This window comes from Leuciscus leuciscus (assembly GCF_965113295.1).
Source record: "Leuciscus leuciscus genome assembly, chromosome: 5".
NCBI lineage: Eukaryota > Metazoa > Chordata > Actinopteri > Cypriniformes > Leuciscidae > Leuciscus > Leuciscus leuciscus.
In genome coordinates this window covers 35,780,868-35,802,774 of record NC_138729.1, presented here as the reverse complement: position 1 = coordinate 35,802,774, position 21,907 = coordinate 35,780,868, and the positions used below count along the sequence as shown (strand labels likewise).

The 21,907-nt window shown below is 37.5% G+C and overlaps 1 protein-coding gene across 1 annotated transcript in view; it reads right to left on the bottom strand.

Moving 5' to 3' along the window:
* The window catches only part of whrnb (whirlin b), a 57,145-nt gene that overhangs the window by 8,502 nt on the left and 26,736 nt on the right, over positions 1 to 21,907 (bottom strand). Inside the window, exons 4-9 of the mRNA XM_082169298.1 lie at positions 16,984 to 17,192; positions 13,449 to 13,488; positions 4,099 to 4,302; positions 3,718 to 3,927; positions 2,499 to 2,567; positions 51 to 648 (exon numbers count right to left, since the gene is read on the bottom strand). Of these exons, the coding sequence (XP_082025424.1) occupies positions 51 to 648; positions 2,499 to 2,567; positions 3,718 to 3,927; positions 4,099 to 4,302; positions 13,449 to 13,488; positions 16,984 to 17,192 (1,330 nt within the window). The remainder of the gene's footprint in view (positions 1 to 50; positions 649 to 2,498; positions 2,568 to 3,717; positions 3,928 to 4,098; positions 4,303 to 13,448; positions 13,489 to 16,983; positions 17,193 to 21,907) is intronic.

The window sequence follows — 21,907 nt, the reverse complement described above, 5'->3', positions numbered from 1 at the left end:
GCTTTAGACCATGAGCTTAGATCGTTAAAATAATTTCAGAGTGCCTTCACCTCGTAGCTGGGGCTGGAGCCTTTCCTCTGCCGTCTCCGGCTCAGGGTGTAGTGGGCTGTTCTGGGTGGCACAACAGCTGTGAGATGGGGAGCCCTCGAGCTTCTCTGGGCTACAGGGAGGCGGTGCCGGCATTCGCAGTGAAGGCGAAAGGGACGGAGAGGAGCGGGGAGAGATCATTGGGGTGCCCTCTCGAGAACGATTTGGAGACTCTGGGTGCGGGGAGAGCCCTGCCGCATGCCTGCTCATCAGAAACTGAACCAGATCTCTACACGGCGGTCCGGAGGAAGGGCTAGCGTGATAGGATGATGGCCGTGGAGAGCTGTGATGGTGAGAGCAGGGTGGAGGAGTGTGATGGACAGAGCAGGTGGAAGTGGTGTGGTGGATGGTACACGGGGAGTTGTGAGTAGAGCAGGGCGAGTGCGAGTGATTGTGGGTGTGGTTTTCTTGGTGCCGCCTACAGGGGGCAGTAAAGAGCAGGTTGGTCTGGGACAGCTTAGATGAAGGTCGTTTGGTTTGACTTTTTGGGCTGGCATGTCGAATAGGTGGAGGGGGAGGCTTGAACGAGGGGGGTGACTCAGATGACGGCTGCACCTTATCCTGAAATAAAACATAAACATATTGTCCATATTTATCTCCTCACAGTCGCTTGCAAATACTAAGACAGGCAATTAAAGGATCCATTATCATCGAGGGAGGTAATGATAATGCTGAGGGGAAAAAAAACACATTCTGACATTTTAAAGCTTTTAAAGGTGACATTTCCTTCCAAAAAGTCAGCACATTATGAAATAAACAGATAATAGAGTTGTCAGTGTACATCAATTTAGCACAAGCAAATGTTTATAACAAGACGGTCAATTATGGATTCATCCAAGATAATCGTTTATGATTACTAGAGTTAATGTTGAGCTACTGATGCTTAATCAAATAAGAACAAGAAAATGTGGAATAAAAAAATCTATTGAACTTGACAAATTCAAACTTGACTGCAGATAAAAAGGAAATCTATCACATGGGTGTGTTCTGATTTAAAAACCTAATGGCACATTTTATGATGTCATTATGTCACTAGTTACACGGCCCCGAGCGCATTTTTTATTAAATATGGGAGCAAAGAGCAGTGTTGCGGACATCACATTTTTTTCACTTTGTTAGTTCCTTTTGTCCTGCACTTGCCAGAAGGTGGGATGTGCACACAATTATTTTTGTAATTACATTTTATGATGTCACCATGCATTTTCTGCTAAATCAAAGTAACTTACATAAATGGTGCAACAAGCTCTTTTGACTAGTAAATGATACCCCATATTTTAGGGCAGTGTAAAATTACATTGAATACAATGTAAAGGTTTGCAATGTTGGGTCAACTACTGAAAGTTAAAGCATATATATATATATATATATATATATATATATATATATATATATATATATATATATATATATATATATATATATACAGTATATATTTTTTATTTAATTTTTAATTTTTTTTATTAATCACACTACCGTTCAAAAGTTTGGGATCAGTCTTTAAAAAAAAGATTCAAAAAAGAAATTAATAATTTTAATCAGAAAGGATGCACTAAATTAACCAAAAGTGACACTAAAGACTTTTGTATTGTTACAAAATATATATATATATTTCAATGCTATTCTTTTAAATTTCTATTCATCAAAGAATCCCTAAAAATGTATCAGTTTCCACAAATATATTTAACAGAATAATAGTTCTAAGCATTGATAATAAGAAATGTTTCTTTAGCACCAAATCAGCATATTAGAATGATTTCTGAATGATCATGTGACACTGAAGACTGGAGTAATGATGCTGAAAATTCAGCTTTACATCACAGGGATAAATTGCATTGTAAAATATTTTCATATAGAAAACAGTATTTTAATTGTATTATTTGTTTACTGTATTTTGACTACTTTCACAACCTTTCAAAATCTTACCAAACCCTAACTTTTGAACAGTAGTGTATATGTTGGTTTTAGTGTTATTTCTTTGAGTTTTGTGCCTTTTTCAATTTTATTTTTTGGATTAACTTTAATGGGTCGATATGTGCCACATATTCTGCATATGCTGTATATTCTTAATTTACAAAGAGGTCAAGTAGAGGCATACTGTATATACACAACCTCTACTAAATTACAAACTATGAGACTGATATATTGATCTTTGAGATAAAAAAAAAAAATACAGCCGTATGAGTTAGAAACATTAAAATACATTTTTTGCAATTTTGTTTGTTTTGTATGATGTGACAGTCTTTGTATTGCAGGGATAAATGTTTTGTTTTCCTAGCCCTAAATCTTCCTTGTTACACACAAATATAAAATACAAAAAACATTATAACGTTGGCTTATTTTACTCCACAAAACGTTTGTTTAATCCAATCTAACAGCATGTAGACACACAACAAAAAATATAATCAACTCACCAGAGTAACATCAGGAAGAGAATTTAGTCTCTCAAGTGGCATCAAACTCCCATCCAACCTGCACTCACTCTAAAAAAGCAAAGCAAAAAGCATAAACAATCACTGAAATTACTTGGTTGTACACAGCAACAATCACTCCAGAACGAAATACAATCAAAAATATGTTTGTGTTTAACACATTCACGCTCCACTTGAGAGGCAGCTCTTCATTTCTAAGCCTTTCTCATCAGTTCAGCTCAATTGCCAGCTTGCGTCAAGTGAGATTTACAATTCATAATAATGGTTGGAATCAAATCATGAAATTACCAAGACACAAAAGATCAGACCATTAAATGCAGGCACACTAGAAAACAGTCTGAACAAAGTTAGCTCTTCCTTCAAATAGGCATTATGAGCATGAGCATTGAACGCAAATACATAAATGTTATATTATATTATATTACTATAGTTTTTAGGCATCACTACTTTTGATGTATTTTGTATTGTACTTTGGCTCTTTCAAAAACATGTAATATCTTACTGATATCTTTAAGATGTATTCATATTCCTGAGAAGAATGTTCTTAAAATTCCTCGTAAATAACTTCTTAAAGTTAGGTTAACCTCCAACCTGTCTTATGATGTTTATTGAAATGATTGGGTTGTTTCAAATATTAAGCATTACAACTAGCTACATATAATACAATACTACCATGATTATCTGGATGAGTACTCTGACATGACACCAATCGATCATTTGCACGTACACTTGATGCGTTCACTCTAGCTAGCTAGCACACAGACACAGGACACATTCACTTTAGAAAGAGCGCAAGACAGACAGAGCACAAATGAATGGGAAAGACCACTGCATCTTGAGACAGGCTCTTTTAAAATAACTACTTTAACTTGACACGGCGCATTAAAAACATGATGCTGAGTGATTAACTCCCGTCAAGCAAGTCTTACGAAAATAGTCTGCGCACTCATTATGGTACCTACGGTAATCTGCAGGCAGTGCAAAAAGAAGGGCTTTGAGGTGTTTCATTTGGAGCAATACCAATCAATCAAATAACACAAAGGCCTTTCATTTTCTTCTTAAGAAAAAAATTAAGATGTTCTTAAGAAAATATTTGAGAACTTCACATTCATATAAACTTCAAGATTTTCATGAATCCAGCCCTTGTACTTTAATTTCGTCCACCAGTGCATGCTAATATGCCCAAACCACATCCACATGCCTTGTTGTAGCAGGGGACTGCAGGGGTCAGCTGGCAAACAGAAGAAACGTGGCCCTCTGGATGGGTGACGGAGATAGAGTCAGGGTGCAGAAGGCCCGGGCCGGCATGCCGAGCTCTCCACGCCTCCATCTCACGATGTAACACCTGCCCGTCGAATCGCTCCAGGTCCTGCGCAGCGATCAGAGTCCGCACCTCAGCCAGCAAGGACAGCTGGGAAGCAGGAACAGCCAAGAGATCATTAAATGAAAAACCTGAAATCATCCAAAATATGATGCATTTTTCATTTGAATACAGTGCTAGCTATCAAACTAAGAGTTTTTTTTAAGCTGGCATAGACAATGGCACAATGGTTTGTTAGCAATTCTTTGCTGTCAGCCTAACCTTGGCATGTGTGTTGAACAGTTCAAACAAGGCCATGGCCAGAGGCTCTACCCCGATGTGTGCGCGCTGGTACTCTTGAATGTAGTAGCCCATGGTCTGTCTCTCTGTCTCTGTTAGAAGCATGTACGCCTGTTCCTCCAGCGAGTTCCACGCTCCTGCGCGTACCACTCCGACCGCTGGCATAACACCTTTACAACAGACTGACTGCAAAAGAGAGAAGATAAAACAGTAGAGGGTGTGTCTACATGAACTGTAATGTTGTACAGGAGTGTGAAACCTCTTATTCAAGTCAAATGTTTGCATCTACAAAGATGCCTTCATTTGTTTGAATTTTTTATCATATCCTTTCAACTGCATCCTTCACTGCATCTCAGAGAAACACACAGTGGTATTTCATTATTAAGTGAATCTGTGTTTATGAAGAAATCATTTGAGCGACTGATTAATTTCTAATAAGCCATGTTATTTTAGTATTATTGATATGCTATTATAGTTTTAGTACATCAAGTTAAACTAATTGACAATGAGAAATGTTGCTCGGTGAAATAAACTAAGATTAAGGACTTTATTTTGTTATTTTAATTCAGTTAATGTTTATTTTATTTCAAGTAAGAAAAATGTGCACAATTTTTTTTTTAAAGTTTAATGGTAGGGTAAGCAATTTGTTTTATAAACACTTTTTGTTATACTGGTTGAAACTCCCTTCAGATCCTGATAGCAATCAATAATAGAAGTGGTCTAAATATTAAAACATGTACATATCTTCTGTGGAAGTCTCAGGACCGATATCCTGCCTGTCAACATATGTATTTCCATACCTCAGTGCACCCTGCTCACACAGACATCACACATCATCAGCACAGTTAATACAGTTCCTCCTGAACTAAAACAACGAGCTTATGCTGCGTTCACGGCATGTCGTAACCGTAATTACGAGATGGTAACCCGTGACGTTCTACCCAGAGCTGTTCACCTACTCAGACTCGGATTTATGCGTTTCTATGTCAACAACACTATAAACGCCGAAATTAATCTGCAGCAGTCAGGTGGTACAACTAGAGCTCTGTACGTTTTTTTACGTTCAGTATTATTGTTATGTTATCTGCTTTGAGACGTGACGATTTGCAGGCACTGTGCGCGTTCATGTTCAATATAAAGGAAGGGTGGGAGCTCAAGCTTTTAAAGCTAGCTTGCTATTGCTGGCTGCTACGAAATTGCCTACTCTGTAAGTTTTAGGTAACTATAACAACCCTGTCTAATGACCCACAAATTGTTTTAATGAAAGATTCAATGGCTCATTCATTAAAACACAGACTTTCCACCACCTACTGGCAGTTTTAGTTTTATATATATATTTTTAGGGCCCGAGCACCAATGGTGTGAGGACCCTCTTGGAATTGCTCTGTTTATTATTAGGGCCCGAGCACCGATGGTGAGAGGACCCTATTGTTTTTGCTCTGTTTATTCTTCTTCTTCTTCTTCTTCTTCTTCTTCTCCAAAGTGAATCGCTTTTTAGAGGGCCTTAACATGCTCGAAAACTCATGAAACTTTGCACACGCTTCAGAAGTGGTGAAAATTTACGTGTGATATGGTTTTCAAAATTGGGTGGGGCAAATTCTGTAAATTATTGCCCCCACATTTTGCCCCGGCTCTACGTTTCACGCACAGGTATGAAATTTGGTACATACATGTAATGACCCAATACCTACAAAAAAGTCTCTTGGAGCATAGCCCTAAACACAACAGGAAGTGAGCTATTTTAAACTTCCTCCAAGATTTTGGGCATTTTTCGTAAGTGATATAGGAGTGATGATAAGAGTCATGGCCTGAACACATCTACATGAGAATATTCAGTTATAGTAATAGCGCCACCTACTGGTAACAGGAAGTGTCATGTTTAACACGTTGATGCCGTTCTAGCAACATGTTAAAAATACCATTGACTTCTAAACATGCTAGAAACATGTTAAAACATGCTAGCAATACTAAGCTAAGTGCTAAAGCATGCTAATATAATGAAACAGGATGTTGTTGTTACTCAAGAAGGCAATGTCCAATCTGCGCCAAACTTCACACTTTTGATAAGCGTTCTGTCTTGAACACATGACAATGCTCATATTCAGTTACAGTCAAAGCGCCACCTGCTGGCAACAGGAAGTGACATGTTAAACACTGTTGTGGACTCCTAATAACATATAAAAAAAATGCCAGTAGGTGCTTAACATCCTACCAACATACTAGAAACATGCTAAAACATACTAGTTTACTACAAGTAAATATGAATTTGCTGTAACTCAGGCATGCAATGTCCAATCTACCCCAAAATTAATATGTAATATGCTAGAAACATCATAAAACATGCTAGAAATGCTAAAGGAAGTTGTTGTAACTCAAACATACAATATCCAATCTGCCCCAAACTTCACATACTTGATAAAAGTCCTGCACTGAACACATCTACAAAGCAATATTCAGATATATAACCCCACCTACTGCCAACAGAAACTGAACTGTTTAACACAGTAATGCAGTACTAACCACATACCTATTGTGTACTAAGCATGCTAAAAACATACTAAACATGCTAGCAACTACTATATACTGTACCTATACCTCCTTAAATGCACATTGCCCAACCATGCTCTGTCTTCCTAAAGCCAACGAGTGACGATGGCACGGGTGCGAGGGCCCTTTCATCGCTGCTTGCAGCTTTAATTTTTTTTTATATTTCATATTTCAATATTCAAAATAGTGTTATTTATGGCATGTCTAACATGTCTAAGCCGATTTAAACAGTCTGTGTAAATTCATCTAAATGCCACTTCCTATAGTGTCTTATTATTCTAATTTAATTTATTGATTAAATGTAAGAATTTGACATTAAAGATGATGCATTCATGCATGCATGAAAAAGTGTACATTTTCAAATATCCATTTTTTCAAGTTAACTGATTTCTATTGACAAATTAGCATTGCAGTCACTAAATGTTTGCTCGTTAAGCTCATGATTTTTTTTATATAATTTGCATGATTTTATAGTGCCTCAGAAGCCTGTCTGAAACCCTTAGGAGGTATCTTATATTAAAACACTGCCTTTGACGTCTGGGAAGGCAGCTGGCTTCTGTTTTGAATACAGCCAAGGTTATTAATTTATTTTCACAACTGAAAACAAGCAAACAGTGGCATGTAGTGTTACAGTGATATTAAATAGTTGTGCAATCATTAGTCACTCCATGTAGTTGATATGAACTGATGTAATGTGCATGTTCAGGTCAGGTCAGGTCAGTGTGTGGGTGGCAGGCACTCATGGGAAAGAGAGAATAGCAGCTGCAGGACTGCATCTCCGAGACTTCACCAGTCAGCCATGTCTAATATGTAATGCTACATCCCCTGTGGTAACAAACTTGCTCTCTCTCTGTCTCTCTCTCTCTCTTATTGAACTAGTCATGCACCTTTTCTTTGAAAACATGCCTTTCCTCTGATTTCTACTTTTAGACGTTCTCCTTAATCAGACCTACATCACAATAACTCCAGTATCTGTCAGCCAGCTTCATCTCTCTCACTCTCCCTGCCTCTATATCTGCAGCTGCTATAAAAATAAAAATAAAAACATTGAAAAACCATGCATAGTATATCTATACCCTCAGGTATCTAGCTAATGACGTACTGTGAGAAAAAAGAATCTTCAGAAAATATTTTTTTTTAAAGACATTCGATACACAAACCTTCAATATAGGTCAGTGTGAGAGAAAATATAGGGACACGTCCGTTCAACAACGCAGCGGAGTGGCTCTCAACTGGTGGGTCCTAACATAAAAAAAAAAGGGTCTGATATAGACTCAGACAGCAAAAACAATACTTATGTGTAAGAGAATATGCAAATATAATATATGAATACACACTATATCTTTCAAAATATCTTTAGATTTTTTTTTTAAAGAAGAAATTAATACTTTTATTCAGCAAGGATGTAAACTGATCAAAAGTGATAGAAACACTTTTACATAGTTATAAAACAATAATATTTCATATAAATGCTGCTCTCTTGAATTTTCTATTCATCAGAGAATCCCCTTAAATTAAATAAAAAAATTTAATATTTTAAATAGAAAAGTTATTTTATATTGTAATAATATTTCAAAATATTACTGTTTTTACTATATTATATTTGTGATCAAATACATGTAGCTTTGGTGAGCATAAGAAACTTCTTTCAAAATCACCCTAAACCTTTGGAACGGTAGTGTATGTGGTATTAAAGAGGCATAAAATAAAAAGGGAAAGAAAGAGAAAGATCAGGGAAAGAGAATGAGAATGAGACAGACAGAGAAGAGACAGGTTTGCTCTGACAAGCACTGTGCTTTGCTTGTGAAATCAATACTTTTTTTTGTATTTAGTTGAGTCTGTCCTTGAGTGCTTTCATTTGAAGAAAAATAGGAATGTCTTTCCCTTTCTCAAGGATTTCCTATTCTCTTTCTCTACTCACACATGATCAGTGGTACAAACTTCTTCAGACCAATTCATGGTCAGACTCAAAATACTCAGTATGAAATATGTATGGCTGTAACACAGACAGCTTAATTATTGAATGATCACGTCTTTTGCCTCTGTTCAGTGTTCTACAAAGTGCTCATTTTCATCCTGCTGCCATCAGAAAGTACATGTCAAACTTTACATTATAAAGTTACTAACCAATGTGATTGCTGTAGATAACAGAGAAAAGCTGGTTATTAGTTGCAATGTAGAGTGCTTATGCTAACAGTGTATTAAAGCAGCTGACACCTGAGCCCTCAATTTATAAAATGTATGTGCGATCACATTTGAAACCAAATTCAATGGTTTTAATCATACATTTAAGTGAAAAAAACAAATCTAAATTTATAAAGAAAAAAACTGGCATGAAAATATGTTAAAGCATGCCAAGTATGTAAACTGAAAAGCATGCAAGCAAATGTTTTTGAAGAAGAGAAGTGGGAAAAACATGCTCGTGTATTCAGAACTGATATGTATACAGAAATATTTCAATAGATATTTCAATAACTATGGAGCCAAAAAAAAAAAAAAAAAAAAAACTGCACAACCATTTCAACTAATAATAATAATAACCATAAATGTTTCTTAAACACCAATTTGTCATGGGTGGATGCTATAAGTAATCGCACAACAAAGATTTGGTAAATCATTAAACAATCACATTTAGGGGGATTTATGCACATCTTATATGAGGCCGAGTGTCCAGAAATCCAAAGTTTGAATTGCACTCAAGGGAAATTATATAATTTGCAATAAAAACATTATAGCTTGTAGAAATAATTTCAAAACCCACATTTTAAACATTCATATTAACCAACAACAACAAAATCTCATCTTATATGAAGGTTATGTTCGGCAAGCTGCTTTGCACTTTATCTCAAAGAGCCTAGACTGATGATGCCAGGTGTCCCATCCATCCCTCATTACTGCCCTCATTCCTGGATATTGCTGATCCACAGTCCTGATCACTAAAACTGTCTCTTGGTGTTCCACTGTGCCAGCCTTAATCAATAACTCAGGATAAGATTGCCTCGGCCAAATTAACTCTGTAGTTTCAATGCACATACCTGTAAGCACCCTATGACCGACTCATCCCCCACAACAAACACACATTACCAGTCTCAGTTCCACCAAGGACTATTGCTGAACTGAGAAATATCTAGCTATTCTATGAATATGAATAGAGATTTACAGGAATTGTACATTGCGATAGCGATGACTATGGATGACTTTGTTGATTAAAATGAGTTATGACTCAGAGCTGGATGCAGGACTAAGGAAGTTGCGTCAAGAACAGGAAGATGATGCAGATACTTTCTGTCATGATACTGTGAAGAATTATGTTAGACAATCAAACAATCTATAAAAATATGTGAGAGTGACACAAACAAAGAAAGATATACTGTAAAACACTGTATTAATTCCTAAAGAAACAGTTCACTCAAATATGTTTGTTACTCACACACACTCACACTCCAGGTCAGTATGATCTTTTTACATTTTAAACAATATTTTGTTTATATGCTCACCAAGGCACCATTTATTTTGATCAAAACAGTAATATTGTGAAATATGTTTCAGATTTAAAATAACTGTTTTATATTTTAATGTATTTTAAAAGGTAATTTATTCCTGTGGTGGCAAAGCTGAAATTTTAACATTTTGTAATCCACTAAAGACAATAAAGTCCTTCAGGCTCATATAAACTAATCATTTTAATTTTAGAGTAAATTCTCTGAAATTTAACACTACACATTGTGCTCTGTGTAGGCTATAGATTTGCTAATACATAAAAAAGGCAACTCCAATAAATCAAAACAAGTCTTTTTTTCCATAATATGTACATCATAAAAAAAATAGTCAACAGTAAACCTACTAACGCAGACAAGGAGGGGGGACTGGCACGCCGGGTACACAATAGTGTTCAACCAGGTGTATTATGAGTGACCTACTTAAGTCCTATTTGAAGTGGTTTGCTCAGGCTTGTTGAAGCTCTGATTCTTCAGGCTACACATGATGGACAGCTTGTATTGTATCTGTTCCGTGAAGCCTTCAAGAAGGACACGGCCCTCTCGCTTGCCCGCTGAATGATGGAAGACTCGGGTTCATTCCAACAAAATAAAAGCATGCCAGTCCTGAGGCACAGGAGACAGGAGGGGAGGGCAGCGGGCAGCCCAGCCTAAAGCAGTTTGTTTGGGACTGAGAGGGGTTATTTACGTGTGACCAAACAAGCTAAACAAACTGCTTAAGGTTACTGAGTCAAAATACAATTTGAATCCAGAAAACATAGAAAAGATCTGATTGTCTCAGAACCAATCTTTCCTCTTTAGTCCTTTAAGTTTCCTAACTCCACACTTTGAATACAACGAAGGATGACTATGTTGCCTTTTTAGCACAAGGATTAACAACAAATTAGCAAATAAATTATCGCTTAATTTATGTTTCAGCATTGATCGATGCATCTATTTTCCTGTCCTCATTCAAATGTAATTGTGTAAGCCTAAAGCAGTTCTGACTGTAATTGTCTGAGTTACAATGAATGCCTCTCCAATCCACAATGATGATCTAGCTAATTACTGTGAGAGGAAACATAGTGGCTGCTCTGAATAAATCAATGGCTTCATTTGAAAAAAGCTTGTGTTTAAAAACATAGTTATAAGTGTATATACGATTCAGAGTTGTGGCTCAAGCCTCGTTCCGACTGTCAGTTCAAATCAGATTTTTGTGCATATTTGATTGGAATCCGATCATATTAAGCAACTGTGAATGGCAAAAAAAAAATCACATGAAACGCGATTTTTACAAATCAGTTTTGAGCTACATTTATATGTGGTTTGAAATCCTTTTAAATCCTATCAGCATATCTGGAAATCCGCTTCAGTCTGACCGTTCTAATCGGATTTTGCGTGGTTTATGTCACCTTATCACGCCGCGTAAAATGTAAACATGTGAGACGTTTTGTAGGAAAACATGCTGAAAGTCACTGCAGAAACAAGGTTGTGTTGTTGAGTCAGTTGAGCAGAAAATTACAATACAATGGAGACATGTTTTGAGACCGGCGGGGATGACACCAAGGAAAAAAGCAGCGCATACCAGCCTCCTAAGTTTCTGCCACTGTGTCAGAAGACATAGTAGACCAGTGCGGCAGTTACTATTGTCATGATGTAAATAAGACAATATCTGAATTTCAAACCCCTCCAAGTTGCTGTCGTTGTAAGTACAGGTGCTCGGGATTAGACTTCTGATCTGGTTTGGTTGGTAATGACCATGAATGTAAGTAAATTATGAATTATTATAATTTTTTTGGCGGGGGGGGGGGGGGAACTATCCCTTTAAAGCCAATGAACAGGGTCCCCATAACCAAGGTATTTTCATGAGGATTATAAAAAAAAATCACTGCACAAACCACAAATTCTAGCCAATTAAATAATTTACATCTGAGCACAGATTGAACAATTCTCTATACATTTTCCTTGATTTCTTCCAACATTTTACTAATTGTTTTAATTTACTTATTGTATTAATTTATAAATAACTTGTGTATTAAGAAAGCCTGTCGCCTAGTAATGCTAGTTTAAGATTTCCCTGATATTTCAGGCTTTCCATGACCATGGGATCCCCAAAAAAGACAACAAAGTTTGAGAAATCACTTTCCTCCACAGCATAAAGTAATATACAACTATAAGCTTAATATGACTGTGAAAAAACAATTTCTTTATTTATCGCTGTTAAACTGTGTGAGTGAGGCTGTATTTCAAGGTCTCTTGACTGACACTTCTATTTCTCTGCTACCGATAATGGCTCAATCCTCTATATATTTATAATACTACTTCAGAGAAGATCCTTCTCAATCCTGTAGGTCACCTTGCACATAAATGGGTCTCAGAATTCCTGCACTTGTGCCAAAGTCCACTGACAGGACCTGGAATGTGCGGAATGGGAAATAGAATTGAAAAGTGTTACAAGAGAAGGTAAGGACACACAAGATCCTGCCATCAAACTCCATAATCATTTCCAGTAAAGGAAGACATTCACTTCAAAAGCTCATTTTTGGGATGGAAGGTTGAACTAAATAAGTGACAATCATTCAAAAAATGGCAGATGCTGTAATTTCCCTGTCGCCTTCTCTTCCACGGGGTCCTCTAACCATTCTTTAGTCACCCTATAAGTAAAATATACCATGTGGATAAACATCATGTGTGCTCCACAGCTCAGGGAACGCCACTCAAACCCTAAGAGAGCTTTGCCCAGTAGGATGCAAGTGTTCCTCCTTGTCTTCAGCAGATAAGACAGGTGCTTCACACAATGAGAGCAATCTGATGTCTCCCAGCTCAGAGCTGTCCTTTGCACTCAGTAATGGAGTGATGTGTATGCGTTAGACAGAGATCGCAGCCTTCCAGCTGTGCAAAGACAATCCATTAACAACCATCAGATAAAATCTCAAAGAGACAATAAACCATGTGTTGTGATGGGACACACTGTTAGCATAGACACAAAGTACACACACTTTTTTTGCTATAGTGTGTTTGCTCTGAGATAGCAGTGTTTATTCAATTTTCACACTAAAAAAGCTTGATTGCTCTGATCTCTGGATAGACTGCAAAAGAATATGATGTCAAGTCAATACATTCATATTTTCAATATCACACTGACCTTAATATTATATTTTTGTATTCCTATTTCGTAGACTCATTACTTGGAAATAAAACCATAAAATGGCATGTGGTTAGACATATTAAAGAGAAAATGAACCCAGGACCTTTAAATGAAATCTAAACAGTTAGAATTCAAAAATGTTAGTGCATTTTGTACCTCACCTTTCCTGAACTTCCTGCTCCGACATCAACAGATAGAGCACTGTGAGAAGAGAGAGATTTTGAGTATGGAATGAATACATTTGAAAGTGCATAAACAGACATATTTTATTATTACAAAACTTTCTGCAGTACTTGATTCTAATTAGGAAATCTCAATGAGTAATTAAGTAGTCAAAATGTAACTGTTGTCCATTGCACCAGGATTTCATATCTCTCGTATCACTCCATGATTTATCTTTTCTCAATTGGAACCATATTGTGGATCAACAAGGTTAGTGAGCAGAAAAAAGTCACTTGGACTGCAGATTAATAATTAATATTGTAATATTGCTACATTGTCATCTTGTTGCTAAGCAGGTTGGTTTTCTATTATAATGAACTATTTTTATTAGCTTTATGACCAGTAAGATAATAAAATCATTTCAAATCAATATTTAATGTAAAAGAATTTACATTTATTTGGCAAGTATCGTATAACAAGTGGGTTACTTCACATTAAGGTACTGATCACCATGAATGGGTTTATTTTGTGATGACCGACGGGCTAGGGGTGGGCGATATAGCCTCAAAATTATATCACAATATTTCAAGAATATTTGCGATAATGATATTTATGACGATATAAAAAAAATGTAGACAATTTTTTTTATTATATTTATTTCACCTAAATGTTTGCTCACTCATTGTGTTTTTACAATTGGGTAATTTTGTTTTTAAGAGTTTACACAACACAAGGAAGCTTGATTTCAATCTTTGAATTAAATTGAAAAAAGTAGCAAAGAATATATACAAAATAATAAAGATACAAATAAAGAGAAAAGTTTTTGGGTAGGTCTAACACTATTCAGAAATACTACAGAAACTGAATAAGGTAATCAAATGTAAAATAACACTAGTCCTGAGTCCTGACTAAATTAAATACATAGGCTATTAATTCTGATAACTTACAATGAAAGCTATCTTTTGTTGTTTTGATGACAACATTAATGACAGACACATGGCTGCTGTCACTTTTAGAGCTAGTTCCCGGATCCATTACTGTTTTACTGTCTGTCACACTGTCACACGCGTTTTATGCTTATTTCAGACATAACCGACTGTTTACGAATATATAGTCTCGCGTAGCCAGACCTTCAGACTGACGGCAGAAGGTCTGGACTCTATCTGAGCTTTTCTTGGCCAAGGACCGCCCAAGAGGACGTTTGACTGACATGTAACCCAACCAATCACAGTTCGTTTTGTTCGCGTCATGTTCAGGGGCGTGGCAATATAATGTCAATGTCCCTACAATAACAGACCGGTGTGCATCTAATAAATTATTCATTCATGAACGTTGTGCAAGTTTACTGCAACAATGGAGCCGCGAACTTCACATACTTTTTGAAAATCCAGCGTTTAATTGATCCTGGCAAGCGCTATTGTCGCAGTTGTAAACACAACGGCTTTCTTCTTCCACGAGGGGTTTTGGCATCACGGCATTTGTTTCCAGGCGGGCCGATAAAGAATGCGACACACACGTCTCCCGGACAGCCTGTAGAATTCAACCAATCAGATCGCGACTTCGAAACTCCTGAAGTGTTTCCAGAAAAGTGTGCCATATGCATCAGACGTTCAGCCAACGGTTTGTGGGCGTGACGTCTGAGGCTGAGACTAACGAATATATGACCATGACCGGAATTTTTACACAATTTTGCGTCTTTTTTCCCCCGTTAAAGCGATATAATCCGCGAAAAAAAACTTTTGTTACTCGCGAGCTGTTTGTGAGAAGGCTTTACTGTATATGCACGCAGAGTAAACATCTCTCAGAGAGCGCGCGCGAATACTGAATAGTTTAAAATCGCGAATGTTTAAACTGATAAGACTTAAAAAGAAGTGAAAATGATAAACTTTAGTTACGATGCAAGTGACAAAAGACAATTCCGTCATGTCCTGACTGCTAAACACAAGAGTGTGGTATTGACGCTTGACTTGTGCAACCCATTTTGAGAGCGAGAGAGAGAAGACGCGGCACCGCTGAACACTCACGCGGTTGGTAAAATCAATGTTTGCGGGGGAATTTCCCGCATTATAAGTGGTAGACCTGCGGGAATGATTAAAATACTATTGAAGTAGCTCCTTTTTAGTTACTAAATCGTCATTGGAGGCTAACTTGCTGCTCTCACGCTCAGACAGGTGTTGTTATTGTGCGTGCTAGCGTAATGCGCCATACGTCATTGCGTCGCTATATCAGTGATATCGCGATATGACACTTTTTTATCATGTAAAAATTTATACCGGTATTATCGTGGACGGTATGATATGGCACACCCCCACGACGGGCTATACATTGTAATATTTGAGTTTCATATCATGCAGTGCCCTTATCACGAGAAGATACGAAGGAAAATCCGGACACCAGTGATCAAAATGCAGTTTTACTCAGATTTTAGAAGACAAGACTAATGAAGCGTGGAACTAAAAGGCACCTTGCCAGATTTCCAGGGGAGCACTTTAGAAATGAGCACACCCTCCAGAGATCCCAATCAGCCCATTTCCATTTGGGCCATTGAGAGAGCAAGAGAGACGAGATCCCTGCTGTGAGTCATAGTGCTACTGTCATCCCACTAGCATACATAAACTTCAACCATCACTGCCTAGGGCACGTCATCTAACAATAGCGTCTATATCTAGCTTTAAAATCATCTCACTGCTATATTTAGATTCCCTCTTTCAATCCAACAATCTGTATGGACTCACTGACCTGAGTATAATTTAGTAAAGGAGCGAGACGACGGCCGAATTTCAGAGGAAAGCTGAATATTGCATAAATTGGAGCTTTTACAGTAATGGAAAGAAATTAAATAATTTCCACATAATTGTCTAAATTAGGTAAAACATCATTAAGTGATGTTAGCTCAAATAATTGTATTTAATAGTCTCCATCCTATTTAGACTCCATCCGAGTCATGGGAGGAAATGGGTACAATCCCGAAAAAACTCTAGTAATCTCTCATGCGTTTCTTCTAGAGTTTCAGAAGAGCTTTCAACAATCTCTGTACACTCTTACAGAGACTTTATTTTAGACTTTATTAAAAAAAATCTGAGACAATATGAATCAAACATTTCTATTAAAATTCCTCCAAAACTGCATTACAGTGTCTGGTCTATGCCATCTATGGCATCCAATTTTATAGCTGTATACTCTCACTGTAGGTCAACAATTGTCTCATTTATCTGTTTTTATCTCTCTTGAGGAATCTTGGGAGACACATTTGAGGCAAAGTTTATACTATAAGTAAGCGAGTGGCTCTGTGGCTCTATCAAAGCACTGCACTTTTTTCAGCCCAAACAGCCCGACACAGCAACACTAGCCAAAGGTTTGAGTTAGCAATTCCATTTGATGATACAATTCCATTTTGGTGGCATATTAAATGACGTACTTCAGCTTTAAATGAATCAAAAATGAAACCTCAATTAAGTCTCTTAAGCTCCAAAGATGAGCTATGGAAGAGAACACATTTTTTTCCCTATTGGAAAAAATATAATGAAGCTTCACCTCTGGGTGTTGCTATTGGCCGAGCTCTCAGCAATCTGTGCACTAGGGATCCATTTGGTCTCATCCACCACAGTGCGTGCATGAGGCAGCCGTCCCACGTCCTTTATGGTCATCAGCATGTGGCTGGAATTCTTCAAAATCTGCACGGCCTCATCATGACAAATGCTCCGGAAACTACGTCCATTGACCTCCAGAATCTGATCCCCTACCTACAAAGATGGAAAAAGAGAGAGACTTCAGAGATCTACCAATCCAGATGAGACAAAACGAAATGAATGCAACAATGCCTGGCACACCAGTCCAGAGCCCACGCACCACAGGAACCATGTTTGAAAGAGCTGACAGCAAAATCACACATAGACATTTCAATTAAGCCTTATAAATGATAAACAAGCCATCCTTTCAGCATGATTTGTACATGAAATAATTTAATCTGTATCACCATAGCAATTGTTGTTGTAAAATGTGGCAGGTATACAGTCATTTATGAATATCCTCTGTCTTTTTGCCAAATTCCCTCAGTAACCGACTGACAGAGGAAGTGAGGCAGTGGACAATGGAGATAAAGAGAAGACGCATTGACTGGAAATGATTCAGTTACAAGCCACAGATAAAAGAGCTCAATATGCTCTCATTAAATTTACTTGGCCATAGCAGAATATTACTGATGTTCTGCAAATCAATGTAATGAACATCATTCATGAAAAACTCTGTGAGCAGTTCAGCACAGTGGGACAACAATCAATGACTATGTTTTACTGTGCTGGAAAAACTGTAGATACCTTCCTTGCTCTAAATTTTTTCACATTACAATGCCTCACTTCATAAATTCATTAGTTTACCAAAAAGTTGACATTCTTTCTTGAAATGATTTACTCTCCAGCATATCTTTCCAAACCTATTTGCTGTTATTTTTGTAGTTTTTTGGAGATTGACAGATATGGTCAAGAAATGATTGTTGTATGGGGGGAAGCTCAATAAACATTCTTGAAAAATAAATCATGTAAATAATGATAACATTTTCATAGGTGAACTATTTCTTATAGCGTGACAAACTTCTGCACTAATATACTGTACAGGAGAGGCTGGAACACATTGGGTGTATGTAGGCTAGAATATATACACCCCCACCCTCTGCAACATTACACCACTTTTTCCACCACTCTGCTGTCCTTCCATCCCATTTCAGGGATAAAACAAGCAATAAACAGTAATTTTGTAACCGTTTAGTGAAAATGTAGTTTTTCTGGAGTCTGTTGATTTACAGCATATTCCCTGCATTTCAAGTCTGTGCTGCATACTCTACTAAACTAAGACTTTTACTTTTTTCAAGAGGCGTATGTAAAAAAAAAAAAAAAAAAGAGAGAGAGAGAGAGAGAGAGAGAACAGAAAAATCCAGGATATTTACAGTTTCTGGAATGCAAACCAGTGTTTAAACTGGGGAGCAGGTTGTCTTCTTCTGACATTTTACTCCACAAGTAGAAAAAATTACCTTGGAGAGTCTTGTTCTTTTTACTGTAAAAATAATAATAATTCTAATTATTGACTAACATGATTTTTTGTTTGCCCAACATGTCTTCCATAACTGGTCCAAACTCCAAACCACTTAATTTCCTCCTTTTGTTCTCCTCAGCAAAGGAGAAATAATAATGAGAAATTAGTTATCGATGTGTGTCTGTTTCTTCCTCTCGGTGCAAATGTTCTTCATGCAGTGGAGTCAGCAGCTAGAACACACCATAACTCACTGGAGTAGAAAGAGAGTGAGTGTGTGTGTGTGTGTGTGTGTGTGTGTGTGTGTGTGTGTGTGTGTGTGTGTGTGTGTGTGTGTGTGTGTGTGTGTGTGTGTGTGTGTGTGTGTGTGTGTGTGTGTGTGTGAGAGAGAGAGAGAGAGAGAGAGAGAGAGAGAGAGAGAGAATGGGGGGGGCTTCAGGAACTCAAGGGTCATTCATTTATTCCCAGAGGGGAAACCACTGGCATTCTTCTACCAACCTTTCTTTCCCTTTATCACAATCTCCAACGCTCCACTGTGCCCTGCATCCCTCTATTCTACTCCTCCACCCTCTGCACCATTACACCACTTTCTCTACCACTCTGCTATCCCTCCATCCCACTCTCCTCTAATAGCCCTCTACTGCTCTACATAACTACTGTATATACTTTATTAATCCTTTGGGGACAATCACTAACATCAAACATGTAGCATACAAATGTGCAAAAGCATATGCTGTATGGTTAAACAGCTGACAGGGCAAAACATTCAAATAACACAATGAGACATGCATTACATGTTCATATGCATTACCAGAATGAACCTAGACACGTAAGCAGCTTAAGTGCAGCTTAAGCTCTGTTCTGGGTACTTTTCAACTTTTTTAGAGACTGAATCAATAATCAAATAATAAAAGTGGCATTTATTTAAAAAATAAACTATAAGCACATTTTTTTTAAAACTGCACGGTCCAAGGTTACATCAAGTAATCCGAGACGTTCTCCGACAAATATGATTAAATGGTGGATAACATCATATCTATAAGAAAAAAAACAAAAAAAAACATACCATTCTGAAACATCCTATGAAATCCGTGCAAAGTCTGTGCATGAAATCTATAATGCACGATCCTCTTGTTTGTTAACATTGTCAGGGTCTGAAACAGGCTTGAATTGGTTTGTAATTGACGCCAAAAACTGCGTTTTTGAGGCTGTCTTTGGTTCGCTGCAGTTTTAAGGAGAAAATAATCAGCAATGGTGTTGTCGTGTTGACTTTTGGATTTGCACATGGTTTATCTTAAAGCATATTAAAAACACCAAATAGACATATAAACAACATTAATTAAAAGCTTGATTTCCGTCAGGACCACTATCGTCAAATACAATTGACAATTAGCATATAGTTTGGATTGGCGGTATGGTTCTGTTCAGGGCAAGAACTCCCTGTGCATCCATGCAGCCTAGCATGGATAAGAGCAGGGAGAGCAGCAATAACCCCCCTTAGGGTAAACAGAACAGAACCAACATGAATGTATTGCAGATATCATTAATTCAATATTTTGATGTACAACATAATTCGAGAATTTAGTCTGATTCAAAGGGGAATCAGAATGACAAATCCTGACTGATGAGAGGAGGAGCTGGGGATGGAGGAGGGTAATTAGCTCCTGAGTAACGCGATTGCTGTTGAAATAGTGAAGGAGCTTATATATGGATGCTGCGATAGACGTCGTATTCCTATAGGTAGACGTGGATCAGCTGAGAGTCTGCTGATGCAAGCTTGACTAACGTGTCCTGCCAGAACCAACGCTACGCTTGATTTTCAAGATTTCTCTCTGTTCCTTAGTAAAAGTTGGTCTCAGCAGCTTTGTGAATAGGTTTTAAGTGGAAACTCTTACCTAAGAACTTTTACTGCTATTTAGGAGAACTCTTAGTGGTAAGATAAAATGTTTTGTATAGCCCCTGACATTTTGGGGCCAGTATATGTGTTATTTAAAGCAAATGTGTCCATGCAGAGAAAGCAAGCTTAATCTTGCCTCATTCTACTTTATGAACACTTTAACACATTAAGGAGCAATAACTGTGCAGGACTATAGACATGACTGATATAAGTTCTTGTGAGGCTTCTCACTGGGCAGTTTTTTAAGCTTTTCTTCCATCATCGGTTGCCTCTGGTAGTTTTCTCTTGGTGGATCTAAATGAAACAACCATAAAAGACTAAAAACAAAGCTATTATACAGGCTTTAGAATCCCTTTAGAGCTCCTCCTCAAATATAAAAACACATTGTGCAGGCCTCACACATCCATCTGTCAGCTACAGATGCACTGGACACCATCAGCAGTGAGGTACAGATAAATGTGTCTGACGAACGTCCGCCACAGATCCAGGTGAGCCCAGCTCATCTCCAAGGGGAACGGACATTAATTAGGCCCAGTGTTGAGCTATGCAGATGGGACAGATGCCGAGCCATCAGTCAGTTTTACCTCCAGCGCAGCTGAAGTTTAATCTGCGTGGCTCTGAGTTAAACTGAAAGAGAAAAGGCTTTTGGGGTGAGGGTGGCTGCTTGAAGTGAAATGCGGTTCAGAAGAAAGCAGTTATGGAATGAGTTCAAAGGCCATAGTTTTGCCAGAAGCCCTATCTAAAAAAATAAATAAATTAGCAGGATCCAAAATGTTGTAGAAAATGTCTATGTAACAACGTTCGTTGTTATGGGAAGAAGGAGGCGGGAACCGGCGAACATTCAAACAAACTTTAATAAATAAGTAAACCAATACAAAATGAAGACAGCAGCTCCTCACACAAATCCAGGCCTGGCCTCTTTCGTTCTTCACTGTCGTCGCTCCTCCTTTTATGCTTCCACTCCTCCATGAGAGATCCGAGACCGGTGCGTCGCGCAGGTGTCGCTCATCAGTAATCACGCCACCGGCCTCGCGCCGTTCTCTCACAGCCCTCGGCCTCATCCTGCTCGCCACAGTCTACATTGAGGCAGGCTGTTTTGTACTATATTACATACACATTATCTTTCAGAAATGGGGTCAGTACGATAAAAAAATAAAAAACTTTAATTGAATAAATGTATCAATAATAATAAATAAATGCATATATAAATACACATAATAAATATATTCTATTTCAAATAAATGCTTTTGAATTCATCATAGAAGCATGAAAAATATGTACCATGATTTCTACAAAAAAAGCAACACAATTGTTTTCAACATGGATAATAAAAATAAATGTTACTTAAGCTCCAAATCAGCATATTAGAATGATTTCTGAAGGATCATGTGACACTGAAGACTGGAGTAATGATGCTGAAAATGCTGTTTTGCCATCACATGAATAATATACATTTTAAAATACATTAAAATATAGAACAGATATTTTCAAACTGAAATAAAAAAAAATGTCTACTTGCACAATAAATATTTTGAT